A 24,535-nucleotide genomic window follows, 5' to 3' on the forward strand; every position below is an offset into this window, starting at 1 on the left:
GTCAGCATAGGGTGGGCGCTTCATGGTGCCTTGGTGTATGTGGAACCTGTGCCGTCTGAGTGACAACTGAGTCTGTTGGTTAAGCAGCTCCCACAACCTTGCCTTGGTGCCCTTGACTGTGGAAGATGAGACAGCGAGGCAGGTTGACGATGTGTTTATTGCTGCGAATTAGATAAGAATGATATGAACGACATGCTCGTCACGTGAGGGGGAGGCAGGCGATGATTGACTATATGGTTGCTGTTCTTCTGACGACTGTATTTTGTATAAATGTTGCACTAGCCTTCGGATGATGTTCTGATTGGAAGTGCGCAGTAAGCAGACTCGAACCCTCCCATCCGTACTTGGGAAGACTTTCTCAACGATTCCCATCTGCCACTGTAGCCTAGTACGGTTGGAGTCCTTAATTAGAACCACGTCTCCCACTTTGACGTCGGTGGCTCTCAAGCCCTTCGAATGGTATGCGGAGCGCAGTTCAGCCAGGTATTCTTTGTGCCACCTGTTCCCAATCTCTTCGAGGTATGCTTGCTGCCTCTTCCACTTGGCTTTTAGCAGCTCTATGGATTGGGCGGAGTTCCTTAGAAGACTCTCTGAAGGTAGCGCCAAGGGAGTTGACGGCCGTGATGTTAAACGACGTCCTATTCTCACGTCGGCCGGTGTTAGAGGTACGGGTTGCCTGTGCTCGTTGTAGACAAAGGTTAGCGGTCTGGAGTTTATCACTGCCTCGACCTCCGTACGTAGTGTTTGCGTATCGGTGAAGTATAGCACGTTTTTCGAGAGAGTTTTTCGGATGGCAGATTTTACTGACCTTACCAATCGTTCATAGAATCCGCCCCATCATGGGGCTCTCTCTGCTATGAAATTCCATTGAATTCCATTCTGTGAGGAGAAGTCTTCTGTTAACGGATCTCTGAGGGCTTTCCGCGGTGCTTGAAGTTCCCTCGCTACGCACTTCGCGTCTTCGCGTTGTCTGAGGACACGGTGTGGCATATGGCTCTTCGGGCTATAAACCTGCGGAAAGCCTGTAGAAATTTAGCAGCCGACATGTCTTCGCAGAGCTCCAGATGTACTGCCCTGGTGACGGCGCACGTAAACAAGGCGATGTATCCTTTCTCGTACGTCCTCCTTGTTCGTTTGAGCGTTATTGGCGCCGCGAAATCTATGCCAACCACCTGGAAGGGGTGACACATCGTCACGCGGTCTGCTGGTAGCTGCCCGTCGACTTGATCTACATGCCTGGAGTCGATCGTTTTGCATACAGCGCAGTCTCTTATCATGTGCTTGATCTGCTGACGGGCGCGGATCACACAGAACGTCTCTCTTAGTTGAACGAGGGTGTCACGCACTCCAGGATGCATTACTTGGCAATGAGATGCATCCACCAGAAGTCTGCTGTAGTGTGACTTGGCCGGGATGAGGATGTGGTGACGCTCGTCGAGATTGTTGACTTGCCCACATGAGTCCACCAACTCTCAAAACGTCGTCCTGATCTAGAAATGGCCTCAAATCCCGTAATTTGGAAGTTGTCGGTAGCGGTTTTTGTTCGTTCAGACATGTTATTTCATGTATGAATGCTGAGTGTTGTGCCTCCTTGATCCAATACAGTTCAGCAGTCTGAATATTTCTTCGGTTGACAGTGGACCTTCCTGTCTCACTCGTCTTGCGTTTTTTGAGAAACGGATGACCCACGCTGTCACTCGATGAAGTCGCGTTATGCTACTAAAGCGTTCCATGTTTAGCAGTGGCTGTGCACGTTCGTTAGTCGTCTGCGACACAGTGTGCGTTGCTTCTGAGCAATGGCTCAGATCTGTCGTAAGATCGATACCTCTCGTGAGAAGATCGGCCGGGTTGCAATGTGTAGGTACGTAATGCCAATGTTCAGTACCAACGTTCTATTGTATTTCTTCCACTCTATTACGCACGAACGGTATCCAGCGCGTTGAATCCCCTCGTATCCAGTGGAGAGTGATGGTCGAGTCGGTCCAAAAGCGCTGCACAGCCCTTAACTTGAAGTTATGCTTCACGTAGTTAGACAGCCTGGAAGACATCAGTGCTCCCATTAGCTCCAACTAAGCCAGAGTCATCTTCTTGATGGGAGAAACTCTTGATACTGTTAGCAGTTGTACCCGTTGTTGGGATGATTTGCAGCAAAGACGTAAATATGCGGCTATGCCATAGGCAGTAGGGCTGGCATCAGAGGAAAAATGTACGAGTGGTGATCAAGTCAAACCGGGACTTTCTGTCTCCTGAGTGTACAAATGGCTCGCGCTCCTTCTTTTTCGTCATTTTCACACGCGACACACTCTTAACTCGGTACCCTTTAGTAAAGGGTAAAAAATCGCAATATTTTACCCTCTATTTCAGAAGCTACCAGGTACCCTCTGAGCAGTACCTTTTATAAAAGTTACAAGGAAACCCACTAATTAGAGGTTACGGCCTTCAATCCAGCACCTGCCCGTAAAGGTTACGCCAACGTGGGGCTTTTTATACAGGATGTTTATTTTTATTCGCAACAGAGTAGCGCTCATTTGGCAGGTGGGTTATGTGAATTTTTGCTAATTAATCGATCCGTAGTTACAAACACATGCGTCAGGAAATGTCGGAAATGTTTGTAACTACGGATGGGTTAATTTGCGAAAATTAACATAACCCACCTGTCAAATGAGCGCTGGTGTGATGCGAATAAAAACAAACACCCTGTGCGTGGGATATGGACAGACCTTTACAGAACACACCAAGGTACCAAAATGAACCAGCAGAAAAGGAGATCTTGAACATATATATATTACAAAAACAGAAGTCTGTCGAGAGGTGACACATTGTGCACAAGTGCGATTCTGATGTGAGGAGAAACCATGGTCGCTTTACCATGTATGTGGAAAAAAGAACTATCTTCTAAGTGAGAAGCAATGCATAAAAGTGCGAGGAAGTCAGCGAGTCAAAACAACTGACCAATGTTTGCTAAGCTGAACAGACCCAACGAAATGGAGAATTGCAGCAGAAAAAAATTTATTCCACATTCGTGTTGCAGAGGCGAGCGCGAATGGTGACAGTATTACATAAAACGCACACAACCTTGAGGAATATGAGTGTACAGTAACGCAGGAGACACTACCTTACTGCGTTATCAGCGTTGGAGGCGCTCTGGGACGAGTTTGTGAGGTACTGCATTGCGCTGGTGACGGTATGTGAACCTGCATGTGGGGTCCTGGGAACAAAAGTTTGGGCATGAGAGTAACATTTACGGAACCATTCAAATCCGTACAAAGCACAAGCTATAAAGCAGCATAAATGCGGGAAGGCGTTCACTCCGCGATTGAGTCTTAGAATATCGTAAGAATACAACATGTAGGAAGCCGCGAATTATATATCTCGATGCATATATCCGCAGCTCGCAAAATGCAAGTAAGAGCAGAAAAGTAGCAAGCGTTAGTGGCGTTCATATGCAGGACCGCAAAACACTTGCCATAATCACAACAAACATGCGCTAAGAGCTCTTACTATCACACTAAGCACGTACCTAGCACAAAATGTACACTTACCCAGTGTATGAAGTGTGTGAATTAGGGCTGCGGTGGTGACGTTCGTTTTCGGTTATATATTATTTGCAATCTTCGCACTCACTACACTTTCCCCTGAGAACACCGAAAATATCCTTGTTTGCTAGCGACATCTAGCGTTTCCGTTGTTCCTGACGATACTATGATAAACGCGAGGAAAACCACTGATTAAAACAGATTACACTTGTTAACGGACGGACGACGAGCGTTAAGCGTTTCAAAGAAATCGCTGTCAGTGTGGATAGACCTAGACCAGGCTCGGCTACGCAGCGAAATCGGAAATCTTGGTGGTTGCGGCATTGACAATGGTTTTCCACCCTTTAGAAAGAAACATACTATCAGTATTCCAGACTGCGAACTTATAATCTGTGTTCATACGGCATTGATAACATGTAGTGACGTATAGATGACGCTGAAACAGATAAAAAATAACAGCGTAGATTCGCAACTGTCGTCTCGAATGGGAGGCTGAAACGTGGCTTTATGCTGAAAAACAGAAGGAAAACAAACGATAAGAAACTAACAAAGAAATTATCGTTGGAGATTTCGCTTAGAAGTTACAGTGTCGGAGTAGAGGGTACATTTATAAGTTACAACAAGCTGTTTTTGTTTTTTCGTGTTGTAAAGACATGGCCTTGGTCGCTTTTAACCTCTAAATATACGTTACAGTGGTGTAACCTATAAGAAATCTCGAAATCTACGTCTATATAGAAGTTACATGTTTCTAAAAGTTACAATAAAAGGTACGTATTTAAGAGTGCAGGCCTCCGCGTCCACCACGTGGTGGTCCAAAGTTTGTGCAAAACAGAAGTCACGTGCTGGACAAGATGGCCGACAACGAGGTGAGCGCGCACATCGAACAGCGAATTATCATGAAGTTTCTCGTGAATGAAGGCGTAAAGTCATCTGAAATTCACAGAAGACTTCAGGCTCAGTATGGCCACGATACAGTTAGCCGCAGCAAAGCGTTTGAGTGGTGCAAACGTTTCCGAAACGGCCGTACGTCAGTGCATGACGATCCCGGCCGGGGCGGCTCAGATCCCAGTGTCAGAGTTCGTGAGAAGATCCAACTTGTGGAGCGCTTGATCATCAAGTACCGACGGATAACATGTCTCGAACTGGCTCGAAATACGGACTTTTCTGTGGGAACGTTGAACACTATCATTCATGAACACCTCCAGTTTCGGAAAGTTAGTGCCCGTTGGGTCCCGAGGCAGCTCTTCGAGTTTGACCGGCAGAGAAGACTGGAAATCTCCCAAGAGCTAAGTTACCGTTTCGACACTGAAGGACAGCCGTTCCTTGATCAGATCATCACGTGCAATGAAACGTGTGTGCACCATTTCACTCGTGAGTCTAAACGCGCATCAAAACAGTGGAAGCATCCGGGCTCGCCAGCTCCCAAGAAGTTCCGAAGCACCCCGTCTGCGGGTAAGGTCATGGTCACTGCTGGCGTTGTTCATGTTGATTTTCTGCCCAGTGGTACCACGATCAATAGTGCATATTACTGCCAGGTTCCCAGGGATGCGCATATGGCGCTGAAGCAAAAGCGGCCGGGCCTCATCACTAAACGAGTCCTCCTCCTACTGGACAATGCACGTCCACATACCGCGCATCTCACGACACGCACTTTACAGGAACTTCGCTGGGAGTTGCTGTCACATCCCCCTTACAGTCCAGACCTCCCCCCAGCGAATTCCATCTCTTCGGGACACTGAAGGCGTTCCTTGGGGGTCGGCACTTCAGCTGCGACGACGAGGTCAAGAATGCGGTCCGATCATGGCTGCTACGCGCCGCGGTAAGGATTTCTACGCTGCTGGCATCCAAGCCCTCGTGAAACGCTAGGACAAGTGCATTAGTGCAGCTGGAGATTACGTTGAAAAATAAAACTAATTCCTCGCCTGTAAGTTCATTTTACTTTTGCGAAAAATGAAAAGTACCGGTTTGACTTGATCACCCCTCGTAGTTCGGCTTGTTCGTTATCTTGGAGGTGCGTGCCGTAGTGACGTGGAATTTGTACAGTTTTTAGGCGTGGCATTTCACAACACCATGCTCGCCATCTATCATGCAGGTCTTGTGGCAGCACTGTGTCCCAGTCCAGTTCCTCCTTCCATATATCCTGTAAGAGTGTCTTTCCGGACACCGTGTAAGGTAGGATGAATCCCAGAAGATCATAAATTTCCGCGATCGAGCGCAAAACATGCTGTTTCGTAAACTCCTTTGTCGTGTTACTACACTGTGCGTCTTTGGGTGGCAAGGAGAGAGTGTCAGACTCTTGATCCCATATCATGCCAAGGACTTTTGTTGTCGTGTCGATTGTTATAGCATCCTTTTCGTCACGAAATATGTCCTGCATTTTTGTGCAGTTGGTTCCCCATTTCTGTAACTTCATTGACGCTTTGCTGAAGATTTGTTTTGTCTCCATGTATCTCTTCTCTGCTTCCTCGACAGTCTGTGCTCCTAGCATTACATCATCCACGTATATGGATTGGTCGAGTATGCTCACAGTCTACTCAGCTGCTCACAGGGTACTCTTTCGCTGTCCACTGAAGATGATGATGTAACGTTGCGGCAAAGAGAAAGGTACTTGGAGCCGCTCCGAATGTCACCCTATTCATTCTCCAGGCTTCTATTTTTGGCAATGGCTTCCCTTCTTGTGGTTTTGTTTCGTACCATAGAAATCTCAAGGCGTCGCGATCCTCTTCACGGATCATTATCTGGAGAAACGCTTTTTGTACATCAGTTACCAAAGCCACTGAATGCACACGGAAGTTAAGTAGAACAGTCATGATGTCCGGGTTTCGGTTTGGACCAGAGTCCAAATTGTCGTTCAAGGATTTGGTATGAACTTCATGCGATGAGGCATCGAGCACTATCCTTATCTTGGTTGTTACGCGATCCTCCCTTATCACTGCGTGGTGCGGCATATAGTACATGTGTCTTGGGCCCTCAACTGTATCCGTGAGCTCCGTGACCTTTTTTGCCACACCCGAGAGGAGGTATTCACGAATGGCAGTGTCATAATTCTGCATCAACTGATGGGAAGAACTCAAGAGCCTCTTTGTCACTTGGGCGAGTCGTCTTTGCGCTATCTTTTTGTTATTGCTCATCGAGACGTCATGCTTCCATGGTAGAGCAACGACGTATCTGTCATGTTGACATGTGACTGCGCTCTCGAATTGTTCTAATGCAGGGTACCGTTGCTTTTCTTTCACTTCACGTTCTCGAGTGCCGATTGCTTCGAGATTCCACAAGCGGTCCATGATTTGGTGGAGCTCCATTCGTTCGAGTGAACTGACATGTAAAACTGCGACATTGTTGGGCAGCTTGTCGGCCTCAGTGTGTTGGTTGATGCATAGGGTTCTTGTTGCGTCCATCCCAACGTGGTTTACGTGGTTTCAATGGCGTGGACTCCATGTTGTAATTTTCTGGTCCTTCCAGTTTCAAATTCCCAGTAATGATCTGCCCCGATAAGAACTGCGATCGATTCGTTATTATATGCTCTGCATGAGTCTGCGATCATAAGCCCATGCTCTTTCATTGCTTCTCGCAGCTCCCCCGTCGGTACTTCGAGAATTTGTGCGCATATCCGTTCAACGGCGATTGCTATGATGGTCTGGTATGTGTGTCCTCCCTCAGATCGTAAGTGAACCTCTACCGCTTCGTAAGACTATGGACTACCTGGGTGAAGCCCATACGACCCAATGGGGACCTTTTCGATACGAACTCGTCTGCATGCGAGAGCTTCAGCCAAATGTTTAGTAATAAAAGTGCTTTGGCTACCGCCGTCAAATATGAGTCTGACGAATTTTTCTGGCTGAGTACCCCGTGCCCAAGCAGTTGCCGTTTGAAGTAGTATGTGCGTGTGCTGACGTGACTCAAGCACAGTGGTTTTGAGAGCAACCTGCGCTGATGCATCCGTGGCAGTACTTGTTGACGGCGGTTTGTATGCTGGGTCACACATACTTGACACACGACGTCCCGAACATGTCCTGCAGCGGGGTTGGCTCCCGCACTGTTTTGCTGAGTGGTTGGGCTTGGTGCATCGGAAACAGACGCTGCGCGGCTAGTATCTTCTTTTTCTCTTCGAGGGACCTAGATGTTGCACAGTCTGCTGTTACATTCCCCATGCCGTTACAGAAGATGCACGCATTACGTTTTCCTTGTTTTGCGACGCTATGCAATGCGGTTACCGGTACTTCCGACTGTCTTCTGATCCTGTTTTGAAAGTCCGATTTTATCGAGTCGTGCGTGTTGCTAGTGTCGAAGGTACGCGGGTTGAGCTCTTCCCGATACTTAACTTCATTGCCGAGAAAGCTTAACAGTAACTGTAAAGCTTGTTTATGGAAGCCCTCACCAGTGAGGGTGGGAGCGTCCGTAGATCGCGGTTGCATTTTTTCACCGAGCATTCAGCTAAATTGCAGGGCCATGTCGTTTGGCAGAGCTCGTAGCAGTACTGGATACAACATCGAACAGTTTGACTCCATTGTCGTCCCTAGACATTCTAACCCTCGAATGTGAGCCTGAAAGGAATCGTGCAACTTGCGCAAGAGATATATTTGGTGGCTGGATCTTACTGGTTCGATCTCGGCTAGACGTCTTAGATGCTCTTGAATCAGGAGATTATCGTTCCCAAAACGATATTAGACTGAAATTGACACCAGAACTGTTGCCACTGATGTCTTTTTCCGTCAAATTTTATAAGGTCCAATTTAGGAAGTCGTACTGCCGCATGCTCCTGTGTCTGTGAGGTCCGGGGAGATTGAAGAGCTTCCGTAGGCTGCGGAGTTTCATCGGTACTGACTTTGGCTGTTCCTGCAATCGTTGACGGAGCGTTGCTCGTTGCCGACAGGAACTCCTTTACTTTGAACGTTGTGGCGCCAATTCGGTTCTGATAATCTATTTGTCTGGTATATTCATCTTCGAACTCATCCTCTGTGAGTAGGACTTCTATCTTGCTGTCAACATCCGTAAGCGTAGCGTCCATTCGATCAAGACGTTCTATTCGCTCCCTCAAATAAGTCGGAGCGCAGTCGGCTGTCGTTAGGCGTTGATCAAGTTCATTCAGTATGGTAATTACCTGATTTCTGAGTACTATACGTTTCTTGAAAAGTTGCGGTCTTTCCATGACGTTCGATTCGAGACGGAGCTTGTCTCGCTGCAGTCCTCCCTGTCAATGTATACGATCGGCGGTGGTTCGATTCCAGGTGGGTTTCGGCACCAATTTGTGGAAGACGAGACAGCGAGGCAGGTTGACGATGTGTTTATTACCGCGAATGGGATAAGAATGTTATGAACGAGATGCTCGTCACGTGAGGGGGAGGCAGGTGATGGTCATTGTCGTCTTCACCCATAGATTCAACATTGACTATGTAGGATGATGACGGCGCCGCTCGTTAGAACTTCCGCCAACTTCGCCGCACCGTCTCATCACCCCGCAATTTCGGGCAACCCTTCCTTCTAAATCTAAGCCTGTACAACGAATGCGCGAATATAGGCTTCACAGAATGTCAGAACCATCTTAACAGCGCGGGACCACCTGTAAAGCCAAGGCGGAATGAGGCGAAGCTTCATGAGAATAGAAGAAATAAAATAAATGGCTTAAAGGACCCTAGCGGAGCAAATTGAAGCTTCCAGACACGAACGTACTCCACGTTCGTCGGGATTCGTCAGTAGGACCAAAACTGCATCTAAAAAAAGATTACCGTGTTCAGTCGCTACTCTGTTCATCTGACGCGGTTCGCGCATCTTCTCTGACCAGGGCCACGCTCTTCAACCTTGAACTTTCACATAGTGATCGTTATCGTTATATTTAAAGTTCGCGCGCTCCAAAGCCGCTGCGGTATGCGCGCGCAAGAGGTCGTGGCGAATCGCCAGCCGAAGTTATGCATTTAAAGAGCGTTATGGGATAACGACATCGCGATCTTATGGGATGGGCCTGTTATCCCATAACTCGCATTAAATGCATAACTTCGGCCCGTGATTCGCCACGACGTCTTGCGCGCGCCTACTACAGTGTCTTTGGAGCGCGCGAACTTTAAATATAACAATAACGATCACTATGTGAAAGTTTCAGCAAAGCTCACGTATATTTTGAAGGTACTGCAACACTGATGAAGGGAGAGGTACGGCTTCGAGAGGAGGGCGCCATCGACGCACCATAAGTTCCAAACGTGTTATCCATCAGCAACACGCTCAAATCATTCCCCACGTGTCATGGCCTAAGCGGGAAAATGTCCCCCTTAAATGCGGCTCCGACTGCACATGTATGTTGCACCGCAACACTTGACATAACCAACATGGCCGTCAAAGTCCATTGTTGCCAGATATCTGAAGAATTTTGTATATCCCCTATAGTACTGAAAACGTAAAAAAATGACCGATTTAAAAGGACCGTGAAAGGATATTTGACAAGCCCAAGATCATTTTTAGTTTGTTCCCCTGTACTAAAGCATTCACTCTGTGAAATATCAAGTTGAAAATGGTTCAAATAGCGAAGAATATATTAACCACGGCCGTGAACGGCAGCTGCTACGGCCGGCCTCCGAGGCGATCTGGCCGTGACAACATACACAGAACATGTTGCCGATTCGTGAACAGGCTTTTGCGAGCAAACTGCAAAATTTGCAAACAAGCTCGCATACTTCGCCATGAAATATGTTTTAATTTGACCTGGAGTCAAGATTATATCTAACCGTTGACACAGAATCCTACGAGAAATGTAATATAGCCGTTGACTGTCAGCATGGTCATCGGAGCACGTTTTCCTCTTTGAACTTCTTCTTCGTCAGAACATAGCTCCGTCGGTGACATTTTACGAGCCGCTGAGTGCGTTGCGATCCACATACGCTGTGTGTGTTGCATAATCTCTTCCTCCATTGCTGACAATTTGCCTTTCGCCATATTCATATTTCAAGTGATTTCGACGGCAGATATACAACGTCGTTGTTGTCCAAACCGAAACCATGCACCCACATGGTCCCGCGGGGTGTGTCCGCCTCGTTGTTCACAGTTGGATGAGAGAATTAATTGGATGGCGATGACGTAAGCCCGCTTCGAAGGCATATATCCAGGGGTCACGCCCTGTTATTTTTGTCTGATAACTGCACCCCCGTTGTACTGAATACAGTAAAAAGTCGATGTGTGTACGATAGTGAGAGATCATGAGAACGGTTTCCTGCAGAATACTCGGAATTCGCGAAAATCATTTCATGGTCCCTTTAATTTGAAAGAAAATTCAAGTACCAAAGACGCATTCAACGTGGAAGGCGTTTGTCAAGGATATATCAAAGCTACCCGCGACGTTCTTCTTTTTATTTGCGTCTTCCAAAATACCGCCACACGGGGTTATAATGCTGCTCCTGTACTCCCACTTCCTATAGTTTGGAAGTCTTTGATGAAATAAGCGGTCCTATACGGCTTTCCCGTGTTGTTGGTGACACAGAGGGTGGGTAATAAATTGTGTGTTTGGGGTCCTGTCAAGTGTGCCGTCGCACGTGAGGAGGTAGATAATTAACATAAAAAATCGGGTAACTAGACATGTGTAAGGCTATAATAGTCCGGTTCTGCTGCACGTTCTTCACCTGCGGAAGTGCAGGTTCTGCACGGAAGCTTGTGAATATTAAAGTTTTATTCCGGAGAGTGCTTCATTCCCAGGACTTATTGCGTTCCCACTACTACCAGACTGGACTGTGTATTTTTTCCTTCATCGCCCAAGTGTACCACACGCTGACTTCCTCACTTAGCGTCCTACCGCTGACGGCAAAACATCCCGCAGAGGGCGCATAACGCAAGGCGCCGCCTATGCGGTTGCTCGGGACCTATAGCAGCAGCAGAGGCGAATAACGGTATTATGAGTCGTCCTAGGAAGTGTACCCTTCTGAAGAGCTTCAGGCACGTCGCGCTGCGCAAGCACGGGCGATGCACGCCAAAGCTGCAGCGATGAGGACCCCGCAGGGGACCGCGCGTTCGCGACAGACGAGCTAAGATATACAGCTCTCTCTATGTATTGTCGTCAGTCAGGGAAAAAATATACATACGGTGGAACAACTATGGAACTACCTTAACAGCTCGGTCGCTCCGGTTCTGTTAGGTCCTCCGTCGTCCGACAAGGCGCTAAGGGCACTTGGAGACTTTATGCATACAACCGGGCTTATGGACATTCTATGACACGCTGAAAGTGTGATGTGTCCTGTGTGCCCCCAGCGATTCGGACATTTTACTCTCACTTGGTCGAAACTTTTGAACTACATGTTGAACTCCATTATCATCTCTGTTCTGCTCCGGACATCATATCTCTGTTTTTTCATAATCTAATCATCTGTTTGTGCTTTCTGTGTGTAGGTGTACTGGGGTAGCCAGTTCGACTTCGTCGAAACTCACATCCCCATTTTTTTCTTTATCACATCACATCACATTACCAGCTCTGTCGCTGTCGTTGATTTGATGCCACTGTAGCTTCTATCGTGCTCCCACGTGAACTCTGAACATTCGTCGTCATTCATCATCTTCTCCCCGTCAAGCAATGGGATGATGCAGCCTCAGCGGCGAAACATCCCACTACATCATCATTACTTATTTGTTGTTGCATCATATCTGACAATTTATTTCTTACTCTTTTTCCATGAAAGTGAAGAACATACGGGAAACTGCAAAACTATCTCTTAAGAGCGCAGCTTGCGCATTGAGCACACTGCAGTGGGGTGTCGCTTTTGTTGACTTCCATTTCGATACAACTGTTACTTGCTGAACAGGCGATGTAGCTGAATAGAGCAAATAATGCCATACTCCAATTAACAGAGAGCTGATATGGTACTGCGCTTAGCTGCAGCACAGAGCAATAACAAATTGGTGAAGATATTTCAAAGCTGGCATCGAGGTATGAGACCAATCCCTGCGACAATACTGCGGCACTATCAGAACTTAAACGAAATTGGAAAGTTCACGAAGAAACGCCACAGGTCAGCGACACTGCAAGAAGATGTTCCTACCGACATACTGGCATATATTGTTGCAAACCCATACGCTAGCGTGCGTGAGGCGAGCAGAGAACATCATTATCAACTGTTTGGAGACTGCTAAAGGGAGCTGGCCTTTATCCAACCATGTACAACTGCAGCAACAGTTTGAACAATGGAATCTCCAATGTAGAGTGGATTTTGCCAAACGTCGATGAAAAGCCGGACTTTCTCAGAACTGTCATTTGGACCGACGAGGCGAACTTCGCTCGGGACGCGCACGTAAATTTGCATAATGTTCATTATTGGAGGCCTACTAATCCGCACTCGCTTTGCGAGTCGCGTCATTAATACAAATTGTCTTTGAACGTTTGGTTTGGTATTTTTGATGGAACTCTCATTGGTCCCGTCTACCGTGACAGGACGTTGACTGCAGATCGATATGTGCGCGATATTCTTCAGGCCATGATAGATTACTTCTGTGCCGATTCCGCTGGCAAGATTACACCAAGTGTGGTTCCAACACGACGGCGCTCCTGCCCACAGCTCGTGCAGAGCTCGAGCATACCTCGATAGCGTCTTCCGGAACCACTGGATTGGAAGGTTCGGGGACACATCAAAGGCCGCGTGTACGGGCACGAAATGACAACAGTAGACGCACTCCAGGGGAAAGTCGCGGAAGTGTGCCGTGAGATACCTGAAGCTGTATTAAGAAGAGCAACAGAAAGTGTGGTTCCGAGACGCCAGTACTGTGCAGCTGCAGGAGACCTCTTCGAGCATCTTTTGTGAAGGTAAAGGCTAGTCGTAAATAAAGCCCTACTTTGCCCAACTCAATGAGTTGTGCCATTGACGAAAAAAAAAAAGTGATCGGAACTGCGTGCCCCACTTATCGCTCAACAGATATTGTCGCAAGACAATATTATATGTTACAATGACTGTAAGTATGTATACGATTTGTTTCTGCAGTTGCTTCTACTGTAATACGTCTCCATTCCACACAGAGTATCGAGCCGTGGCTATACCAAGCTAGGGACGCCTCGACTCCTCAGCTCGATGAAAAGAAACAATAACGAATAATGAGCACATGTGCACTCTTTTATTAGTAAACAGCAGCTTCTTGAACGAATATGAAAAAAAAAAAAACAAGAAACACAGAACGCGGCCTGGCTACACGCGAGGCATAGGCAAACACTGTGGCTCTTTCTCGCTGCTTCCCGTAATCACATGTTTGCTGCGATATCGTTTGGCTCTTATCAGTGTTGGGCATGACTTATGGCAAATTCCAGTGAAGGAGCAAACTTTGCCCCAAGACGGGCGCGGATCAATTGCCCACTCTCGGTGGTGTCACACGGGTTTGCGTCGTCAATGGAATGCCATCTACACTCTGCGAGTGCAACGGGCGTCTCGAAGAGTGCACGGCCACTGCAGTCACAGTCTCTTTGCTTGTGTATGATTGACCACGCTGTGTACCTAGCGAGACAGCCACTCCAGGATTCCTCAGAATCATCATGACCTGCTATAGAATTTAGTGCTCAACTTAATGCATCAACAATTGTAGTGCTATCGGAAATACAAACCTGGAAAAGCTCTCCGACATTGCCGTTCTCATCTGTCGCGCGCATGCCTCTTCTCCCCCGTCCCGTTTGTTCTGCCTCATGGGAATTGGTGGATAAAAAAAGTATAGCACCTCCGAGCGATCCTCTTGCCTCTCCGCTCCCAATGGAAGAATCTGCGCCTGACCTGGGCCCGCTTGCACAAATTCAGCAGTTCCACTGTGCTGCCCTCGGTAACTTTGCCAGTGCTCTAAGAAACAGAAGCAGCGAGGACAGTACTATGCGGAAAAAGCACTGCTGAAGCTATTGTGGGCAGCATTGAGCCATTGCCTGAACGTTCGTGCAAGAGGGCTCTGGTTCTGCCCAACAAACTAGATGCAGTTCCGGCAATGTAATTCGCCAATTAGCCATAAGTTTTGCGTGTCGCTGAACTAGCTTTATCAGTTATTCGTGCCTTCTGCCGAGCCGGGACAGCCTCGTCTGTGTTGTCAGTAGTAGTAGCTGTGCTATGGATATGCGTATGCGTTAGTAACCTTGAAATTAAAGCACTAATGACGAATTCCACTTGGTCCAACTACACTGAGCACCCTGTACACACGCCGTGGTATCGGATAGCGATGCTGCATCCGCAAAATTCATTCCGGTTTCCTTCAGATTATCGAGGGTATGCCTGTACGAATGACAACTGCACTGCTGAGAGGAGACCGTCGTTCCATTGTTCGACGTCTAGTGGCACCCCCGGCTTCCCGCCATTTGTCAACTTACATTCTTCCCCCATCTATGCTTAACAGCAGAGGGAAGTCAAGAACACAGCCAGCGTCCAGAACAGTAATGATATGCAGGAAATCCAACAGTGAAGCCTTCTTTAATATTCACAGGGTTTCATGTCGTAGTCTACACTTCTTCGCTTACAAAAACGTTCGTACAAGTTGCACAAATACCATATACAAGGAAGGTCTTACACGGCTACTACCTGAAAGCTTGTGAATATTAAAGAAGCCTTCACTGTTGGGTTTCCCGCCCATCTATGCTTGCAAGAGTTGACGCAACGCTCGCGTTCCGGATGCCACGAAACACCTTAAGGCATAGAGAGAGTCAGAGAGGAAGAAACGCTTTATTAGGGCAACGCCTCGAGGTCTGAGGCGACGTTCACGCGCGATGTTCTTTTGAAAACATTATGCTCGCGCCGTGTGACGCAACGCAGGAGCAGGCGAAGGTGATAGTCGTCATCGTCGTCGACGCCTGCAGCTATAACCTCTCGTCAAGACGCAGCATTAATACATCGTATGCGACAGAGTGTGGCTTACCTCGGTGGCGTTACAGCTTGCGGCAAGTTGACTCTCCGAGATACGGTCACTGCGTTGGTCTGGAAGATCCAGAGCACATCCTTCTCCATTTCCCGCACTACCAGCCTTTCAGAACCACACGTTCAATGCCTCTAAGCCAGCTGAACTATCGCCCTCTCACTATGTCAAAATTGCTTGGTCCATGGCTAAATCCAGCCCATCAACGCTCTGCCCTAAAAGCACTTCTAAACTTTTTGGACAGGACTCATTATTCCATTTCCCACATCACCACCAGCAATGGGGTAGAGTATCGCCCCTAACGATGACACTCCCCGATCACCATCATAAAATAAAACTGACCGCTTCAGCGCAAAGTCTTTCGCGTTTCATTACTCGTTCCGTTCGTTTCTACACTGAAGCCACAACGGCTCACTGCACGAGAACGACCAGCGTAATCTGGCAAAAGCAGGTTGTGCTATGAACATGTTCCGTGGAACTACGAGCTAGCCTACCGACCCCTGTTATGTTTACAACAATGTTGCGGAAATTTATATCGCCTTAAAGAAACTGTAAAGAGAAATATACCCACCGCGTTTTAATATACCATCATGCGGAACTTGACTGTGTGATGATGACACACACAAGGTGTCAGCTCTCATATCTTCATACTTTTCGCGCTAATTAATTTTGAACACTTACAGAAACTGAACGGTTGCGACTTCCTACGCTCTCCGATGACATAGTGGGAATCAGCCCCGGATTGGCGGACAGGTATCACGCGATACTGATGTACTACGTAACGGATTCGAGACAGGTTACTACTTACTATTAGAGATGTTTTGAAGAACAACAGCAACTTTTGAGAAGTTTGGTGTAGACGGTTGTAACGGTTGTACCCCTTTGAGAATCGTCTGTGCGATGTGCGCCATCTGTTATCATTTCGCCCTATCCGCGTCTTTGTGTCGTCTGCTGCTCCGCCATTACCCACGGTCCTGCGAGAGTAGAGCGGCACGATGATGAAAGCTGTGAGAGTCGCTTCGTACCGCTTTTGTGTGCAAAACCATGCGATTTCCACGGATGTCTGGTGCGCGTTCTAGTGCTCCGGGATGCACAAGCATTGCACCTTCGACGACGAAACGCCAAGACACCAGATGGCTCGCCTAGTTGATTGTATTCGCAGTAGATGGCGTGCGAGTCGCCTCAGCGTTGGCGCGTCTTCGGAGTCGGCAAGATTTGCTTAGCGCAGCAATTTTTGAAATCCGATTTCTGAAAAAAATTCTCAATGAACAGCAGAGCTATTACGCATCTGGGGCCGGATTCACAAAGAGCTCGTGCGACGGAATCTTTCGTAACTCCGTCGTACGGGAAAGTTACGACGAAGTGTAGATTCACGAAGGGCGCGCGTCGCAAAATCTTCGCAGCTTACGGCGGAATCCTGCGAGAGCTCCCGAGCAGTCTTACGAAGAAAGATGGCGGCGTTATTTGGCAGCGGTGGACTTGGAGACGGGAAACAAAGACTCCGTAATACGCGCGAACGCATTGCACTTTGCCACAGAACCTTCGAGACCATCCCCGAAGTGACATTGAGGCACTTTTTTGCTTGGTAACCTTCAACAAATGCTTCAACTTTGTGCTCCGTAAAATCGGGTCGCAGGGATTTTTCAAGCATCCCCTACACCCCGCTAAGACACCCCCAACACCCCTCCAAATTGTGTGCAAGAAAGGCAAAAGAAGCCATGAAAGCTGCAAAACTGAGTTCTACACACCGTTTACAAAACACTCTCACCCACCCCCTCCCCGAGACGAACATACTGGGAATATATTTGCTGTGTCATCGAACGCGTTTCGCCTGTGATTCCATGGCATCCATTATGGCTACCGAAAGACCGAGAGCACGTGCCGTAACAAAACATTTGGGGACGAACAACTTTTTCACAACAATTCACTTTACGGTACTGTTTAAAAGTGGAGGAGGAGGAGGAGTATCGTTGGGAGGAACCCGAGAGGTCTGCCTGCCTGATTAGGCGGCATGTTTCTCGGGAAGGGAAAGGTGGTGGATAGGAGGAGAGGAAAGGGTGAAGTGGAAGACCGAGCGGAATCCGCTCGGGGGGAGGATAGCTGCGTCCATGGGCCGACTTCAGGGGAACAGTGTCGGCATAGGCCTATTACACATCTGAGGGAAACCCAGGAAAAACCCCAGACGGCACAGCCGGCCCGCGGATTCGAACCGCGGACCTCCCAGTCTCCAAGCGCACGCGTTACCGCTGCGCCACCGGAGCTGGTTGTTTAAAAGTTGCTGGTGGAGAGCATGCATTGTGGAGGCCTTTTACATGTCATAAAGCCTCTTTGGGTTGTTTTGTGCGCGGGAAAGACATCACTTGATGTGGAAGACCTTGCACATTGAAACGGGACGCAGATATCACGTATCTTAGGTCTCTTGTGTGGTCTCATATGGGAACGCAACAGTGGTATCGATAATAAAGTAAATGTTAATCGCGACTTTATAAGGAAACTTGGCACGCAGAAATTGTAGATAACTGCTTCGAGGAAGCTATACCAGCGTACAACAAAAACAAAACAGCCTCTCACAATGTGCGAAGAAGCGACAGCTATAGCTGTATCATCACGTCGTACGCACCTTAACGTTCTCCATTCTTTTGCCAGGGAACTGGGTGCTCAACAGTTCGTGATGTTGCGCTTTTGCGAGTGCCACGCCCATCCGAGACCACAGTGTACCACATACCGCTACACTGCAGGCGTATCCGAACCAGCTGTTTAGGCCCAGAAGAAGAACAGTCTCTGTTCGAAATATCGGCGGCTTCTGTCCTGAGGCAACTCCCTTCCTACATCTCTACCGGTTCGCTGGATTTCTACCCATCTACAGCTGTTTAGAAGGTTGTCCGCAAAGACTGCGTCGGCCACTGCAAACTCCGACTGATGCACACTTGTTTGACGCACACACGCCTCGAACCGTTTATGCCTCTTGCATTCGTTATCTCGTTGTCTCACCTCACCCCGTCGTCTTCTCGCCTTTTCCTATACTCGCGGCGCGTGCGGTTTCTTCTTGTACTTCACATTATGTACGACGACGCTCACGAACAGCATCGGCGCGCTGCGCTTTCCACTCTCGCTGTTCTGGTGGCGCGCGCACTTTGCGTGGCCATTGTGAGGAGTCTGGTACAATCGCGACAAGCGCACAGCGACTGTTTGTTTCCCTCTCCCTGCGCTGCGATTGACTACCCTGCTGGCCAATGGCGGTGCGGTAAGTGGTGTGATGTCATGTGAGTGTGATGTGATTGGTGGCATCCATTGTACCGTACCACACCATGCCGCGACGTCATGGCGTGGTGACGTCATTTCGCGTCTGCCACGCTCGCCGTGATACGCCACAATACCACCCGGTTCAGCTATCGCTGTAGAAGACCAAATGCTCGCACCTTCTAGGACCTGCAGAGAGTTATATATTGTTTTGGTTTTGTACATGCGGACTAAACACGCGTGGAGGATATTCTTCATTGCCCTCACTACCAACCTTCCCGAACCACACTCTCCGAGTCTCCTCGTGGGCTGGACTCTCGCCCTTTCTCCCTATCGAATTTGCTTGGTCCCTGGCCCAATCCAGCCCAGCAACGCTCTGAGCTCACAGCTCTTCTGACATTTCTGGACACCATCGGCCTTCGATCGTTATTGTGAAGGAGCTCGTTATTTTATTCCCCCATTCCCACCAGCAATGGGGTAGAGTATCGCCTGTGGCGATGAAACTCCCCACTCTCCAAGGTCAAAAATAAAGTTGTTGTTGTATATTTCTAAATGTGTCCTAAGAGATTACCAATCGATGATTTCTCAGTATCACCTACAAAACGAAAAGCTCGACAACAAACAACAACCACACAAGAAGTTTACAGCTATAGAAGGATGTGAGAATGAAGAATTGAAAATTAAATTCGTGCTTATTTGTTTTGTTCAGGATTGTGGAAACCCGTGTTTCCACAACCTCGGGACGTCAGTCCGTCCGCCCCGTCGCCGACGAAGACACAGCAAGCAAAAGGTTCAAGCAACAAACAAAGGTTTATTCCGTACCTTTACACAGCACCTGCCGTCTCAATCGCCACAGCAGAAAAGGCGTCCCCCTCATCTGTCTCGATGCTGTTGCGAACCGCCGGATGGTAGCGAGGCCGATCCCAACACCCTGGGGCAGGAACGAAGGCAGAGGCAAGGAGCACAACGAAACAGAAAGTGTAATTACAGAAGTATACAGGAGTTCTCTCATTTAGCGGGTCACAGCGTTCGCTTAAATAGGCGACGTCCCTGGGAATCAGGTCGGAGTCGGCAGTGGTTCCAGGAAAGCTGACCTCGTTGTCTCCCCTTTAGTCCCTATGAGTGGGCTCTCGGGCTATGAGGAAGATGGCTTCCCGAGTTGTGGGAGGAAGGCGAAATGGCGAGTCGTAACAGCTCGTCGCCGCCCCAGGTTGATCTCCGACGGGCTTCAGTCCAACAGTGCAGTCCAGAGGAGATGACGTGTACAGGATTGGCAGTCTGGTTTTCCGATGACCTTTTGTAGATTGGTGTCGGGGCCTCCAGTGACCGATTCAGATTCAAGGCACAGGTCAGCTTCCTCCAATGGTGACGATACGTTGTATGCTTTTTTTTTTTTCCCCACGTCGCCTGACTGGTTGCATTCAGCTCCCGCAGTTTTCAGTCGTTGCTCCATAGATAGTTGCACGATGACTTTCAGGGTTGGATGGCAACTTTTCATCGACGGATACACACTAACATGGTAAAACAACAACAAAACAAGACGCGAGAATTCACAGTTTGCAACCTCGTAGCGGTTATCCTTCGTCATCATCAAGCCAGGATAATTTGCTTCAGACAAAAACCCACCATCATTAAATTTTTGTATCTCCAAATTTTTGAAACACAATCAGGACAATATCGTAAGACAAAATTCATATCACTTCCTTGCCAGTCTTCCCTCGGTTCTATCATGACATGGCTTCGTTTTCTGATCCCCTCTCAATTTGGTCCAATAGGCAGGGCAGCGCAGAAAATCGCAAATTACGCTCTACTAAGCAGTCTGCGTTAAGGTGAGCGTTTCCCATGACCGTTTACTCAACACAAAATTATCTACAAACCAACGGCCGTTCAGCAATGAAATACCTATATGCCACCTTTCTACCTCCTGCGTTTTCTGCCTCCCTTCCAGCGCCAACTTTTAGTACCAGTCATGTTTTCGTTACGTCGTCCTCTTCACAAGCTGACTCTAGGTCAACCTTGAAGCTGTTCTTACGCATTAGGTAGACCGTTCTATTCGATAACACATATGAAAATTCTTGAGGAAGCGCAGGCGATACAGCCGCTGTCGTCTTAAATTCCCCAAACGTGCCACTCAAACGCACATCTGCCAAGGGCAGGCTAATTTCTTCCCCGCCTATGGCTTGCCGCACCCAAACACGTTTCCCAGTGTACTGTTGCGACGAAACGTACGAGGAGTGTACAACATCAATGGGCGCACCGGTGTCGCGCAGAACCTTGCACTTCTTGCCGTTGACTCTTTCATTGCTTAAATACGGCCTAAAAATCTCTTTGTCGCCCCCATCTACCTGAAGTGCCATAGCTACGTACGCTTTGCGACATCCTGCAGCGATGTGCCCTTCTTCGTGACACTTATAACAAACAATGGGTTGCTTTTTCTCAAAAGCTTTCACTTTTGCTCTTTCATCGTGCCCCTCCTCTTGCTTCTGATCCCCATTTGCTAAGCCTGTCTGGTCGGTCTCAGAACTGTCTTCGTGGGTGCGCTCCCTTTGTTCCCGTTTTCTGCCGGTGTTTGGCCTACTTCTCTCCGGCACCTTGGCCTCCTTAGCGTCTAACCCTCTCAATGAGACAGATTCGTCTGCGTGGTCCGCGGCGGCCTCTGTTGTAGTCACGCTGGACTTATCTCGAATAAAGTTCCTGATGTTTCCGGGAATCTCTTGAAAGAACTGTTCCATTGCGAACACCTCAACAGTTTTTTCGGCGTTACCGAGCGCATCTGAACTTTTCAACCATTCGCGCAGGTTTGCCTTTATGTCAAATGCCCGTTCGGCAAAACTGCTCACATTCCTCCCAGTCCCATTGCGGAATCTTAGTCTAAATGCTTCGGCGGAGAGACGGAATCGCTTTAGCAAACTCTGCTTCACTTTGTCGTATAGTTCTTGGCGTCCTCTGCTGAAAGACGAGCTACGCTGTCCGCGGCCTCACACGGAATCACCGTCATTAACCTAGCAGGCCACGTTGTTTTATCACAACCTTCTCTTTCGCAGGTCCGTTCGAAATTGACGAGGAAAAGTCCGATATCCTGACCAATTTTGAAGGGTTGCAAGAACCTTGACATATATAGGTTTTCCGCTCTCGGCACACTTTGCCAGCTCTGCGACTGACTCGTAGCTTCCCTTTGGAGCTCTAATTCTAGCTTCAGCTTTTCCAGCTCTAGGTTCCGAGACTTCCTTATCTGCTCGAGTTTCAGTCTCTCTAACTCAAGAGCTTCTTTTGCACGCTCTTTCTCTTCCTGTTGCTTCTGTTCTATTGCCTTGAGGGTTTCAGTTATATCATCTTCCTCAAGTTCTGCCTCAACAATAGCCTCTATGATCTGCGCCTTCCTTGCCGTACTGCCTATTGTGATCCCGAATTCCCTGCACACCTGAATTAAATCATTCCTCAGGAAGCGTGTCAAATCCATGATGCAAACTCTCGCGTGACGATACTGTCCTACACTTCTCTGATGTACTCAGTAAAACCCAACTAGCACTGTCAGAGGGGCCCCCCGGATAGATATGATTGCCCACACATCTACTCCTGGCCAAATGAGAACAAAAGTCAAACCGCTCACCAGTTGCATCCCGAAATCGTGGATCCCATTCCGCCGCTGATCACCAGTTGTTGCGAACCGCCGGATGGTAGCGAGGCCGATCCCAACACCCTGGGGCAGGAACGAAGGCAGAGGCAAGGAGCACAACGAAACAGAAAGTGTAATTACAGAAGTATACAGGAGTTCTCTCTTTTAGCGGGTCACAGCGTTCGCTTAAATAGGCGACGTCCCTGGGAATCAGGTCGGAGTCGGCAGTGGTTCCAGGAAAGCTGACCTCGTTGTCTCCCCTTTAGTCCCTATGAATGGGCTCTCGGGCTATGAGGAAGATGGCTTCCCGAGTTGTGGGAGGAAGGCGAAATGGCGAGTCGTAACAATGCCTTTTATAACCAGTCCACGGCATAAGCTCCCTCATGTCAATCATGCGATCACGACGTAGTGCATGGCTTATCTGAAGCCCACATTTCCCCACCCTCAAAATTTACACCATACTGTCCGACATGTGAGGATGACGTCGTCCATGCAGACATCTGGAGGGGCTCGATGTCCTGCAGGGGAGACCGTTTCCGTCTCCTTCAGGAGGTCCGGCCGATGTCGACGAAGGGTGGCCAATGCAGCTGTGACATCCCCGGAGGTCCAAGCAGCCTCTGTTTTTTCTTTGCGCAGTGAGCCCCGGCGATGGGCTCGCCCATGAAGTTCCGGCACCCGACAGAGAGGGCAGAGGAGCCTGAGTTCTTCCTCGGAGTGCGGGATCGGGGGGTCACAGGGGTGGCGGTCACTCAGAGTTAAGCCCTTGAACGGGGCAGGCACTTTGATGGAGTCTTCTCCTCTGAGTGGACGGGGCTGGGAGGACCATTTCGATCGGGATCAACAACAGATGGGTCGTCCGGCTGAGACAACGGCCCAGGTAGATACGGCTCGTCGATCTGGAGTGTGCGTTGGCCCAGGTATAGAGCGGGTCAAGCCGGAGGGTCCACCAGACTGACTAGCGGTTCGCGCAGTGTCCGGCTCTGTCCTCTGTCGACTCTTCCCACGAGGAGGCATCGTAGTCTGCGAGGAAAGAAAAGGGGGAATCCGGTGAGAAAGCAATTTCAAACCGTGAGAACCTGCAAAGGTTCTCCCCCAGAAGATTACAGCTGAAGACTGCGAAACAGAAATCACACTAAGAAAGACCAACTATACAAGAGCACTAGGATTTAGCGACTAGGGTAGTGGTATCTATGATCGCCGCCTGCGGGGACGCAAACTGTAGCGACTGGAGGGTCCGGGAACGGAATCCTGGTCCAGGTCTTGAGTAGGAAGCTGACCGTCTGCTTCTTCACCCTCGGGGTCTCGGAGGTGGTAAGTCTTCAGGTCCGAGATATGTACTGGCCCAGTTTCTTCGCACGTGTCACAGCGGCGAAGCCTGTAAGTGAGGCCGGAGGAATACGCACTTACATCGAAGGGGCCATCCCACCTATCTGCGAGCGAAGCTGCAAAGCCGCATGCGGCATCACTTAGCGGGTGAGTCCGTCGAAGGACGAGGTCACCGACGATGTAGGTGACATTCCGACGTCCACGGCTGTACTGGCGAGCCTGGTCCAACCTTGCGACGTCCAGATTCTCCCGAGCCGTCCGAGCTTCAACGTCCAGTCGACTCCGGAGGTCCTCAGCATACCTCGAATAAGGAGGCTGGGTACTGCCATCCCGGAGGCGAAGAGCATTCTCCACTGGAAAAGGTGCCTCTCGTCCCAAGTTCAGGAACGCCGGGGTGAAGCCTGTAGACCTGTTAACTGTTGTCCCTGTAGCGAACGCCAGTTCAGCCAGGCGAAGATCCCAATGACGGTGGTGCTGACTAGTAAAAGCAACAAACATCATTTTCATGTTCCGATTAACACGTTCGGTAGTGTTAGCCTGAAGGTGATACGGGGAAGTCTTCTTGTGCTGAATGCCTAAGACAGCGCAAGAATCTGAGAACACCTTACTTGTAAAGTAGGTAGCGTTATCTGTGATGAACTGAGCAGGAAACCCGAACCGGCAAAAGGTGTCGAGTAGCCTTTCCCACACTCTCTGGGAAGTCAGCGTCCTGAGAGGAAACAGCTCTACCCATTTTGTGAAATTATCAGTAACCACAAACAAATGCTGGTTACCTCTAGGATTACGAGGAAAAGGTCCCATCACATCACAAGCAACTACCTGCCAGGGCCTATTGCTCTGAACAGGCTGTAAGCGTCCAGGGGGTAAACCACCACGAGGTTTTGCTCCCTGGCATACCGGACAAGTGCGAACATACTTAGTTACATCCTGCCTCATTCCTGGCCATGTCGCAACACGACACAACTTTTCATAAGTTTTCCTG

The 24,535-nt window shown here is 48.8% G+C and overlaps 2 protein-coding genes across 2 annotated transcripts; both read right to left on the bottom strand.

Moving 5' to 3' along the window:
- Nucleotides 1-6,070: 6,070 nt before the first annotated feature.
- LOC135384838 (uncharacterized) lies at nt 6,071-6,934 on the bottom strand. The gene has a single exon (XM_064614021.1). The coding sequence runs from the start codon at nt 6,932-6,934 to the stop codon at nt 6,071-6,073; it is 864 nt and encodes a 287-aa protein (XP_064470091.1).
- A 16,481-nt stretch (nt 6,935-23,415) lies between these two features.
- LOC135384839 (uncharacterized) lies at nt 23,416-24,060 on the bottom strand. The gene has a single exon (XM_064614022.1). It carries the CDS (start codon nt 24,058-24,060, stop codon nt 23,416-23,418), a length of 645 nt encoding a protein of 214 aa, XP_064470092.1.
- Between the last annotated feature and the right edge of the window lie 475 nt (nt 24,061-24,535).

This window comes from Ornithodoros turicata, chromosome 2 (genome assembly GCF_037126465.1).
Source record: "Ornithodoros turicata isolate Travis chromosome 2, ASM3712646v1, whole genome shotgun sequence".
In the NCBI taxonomy this organism is placed as follows: domain Eukaryota; kingdom Metazoa; phylum Arthropoda; class Arachnida; order Ixodida; family Argasidae; genus Ornithodoros; species Ornithodoros turicata.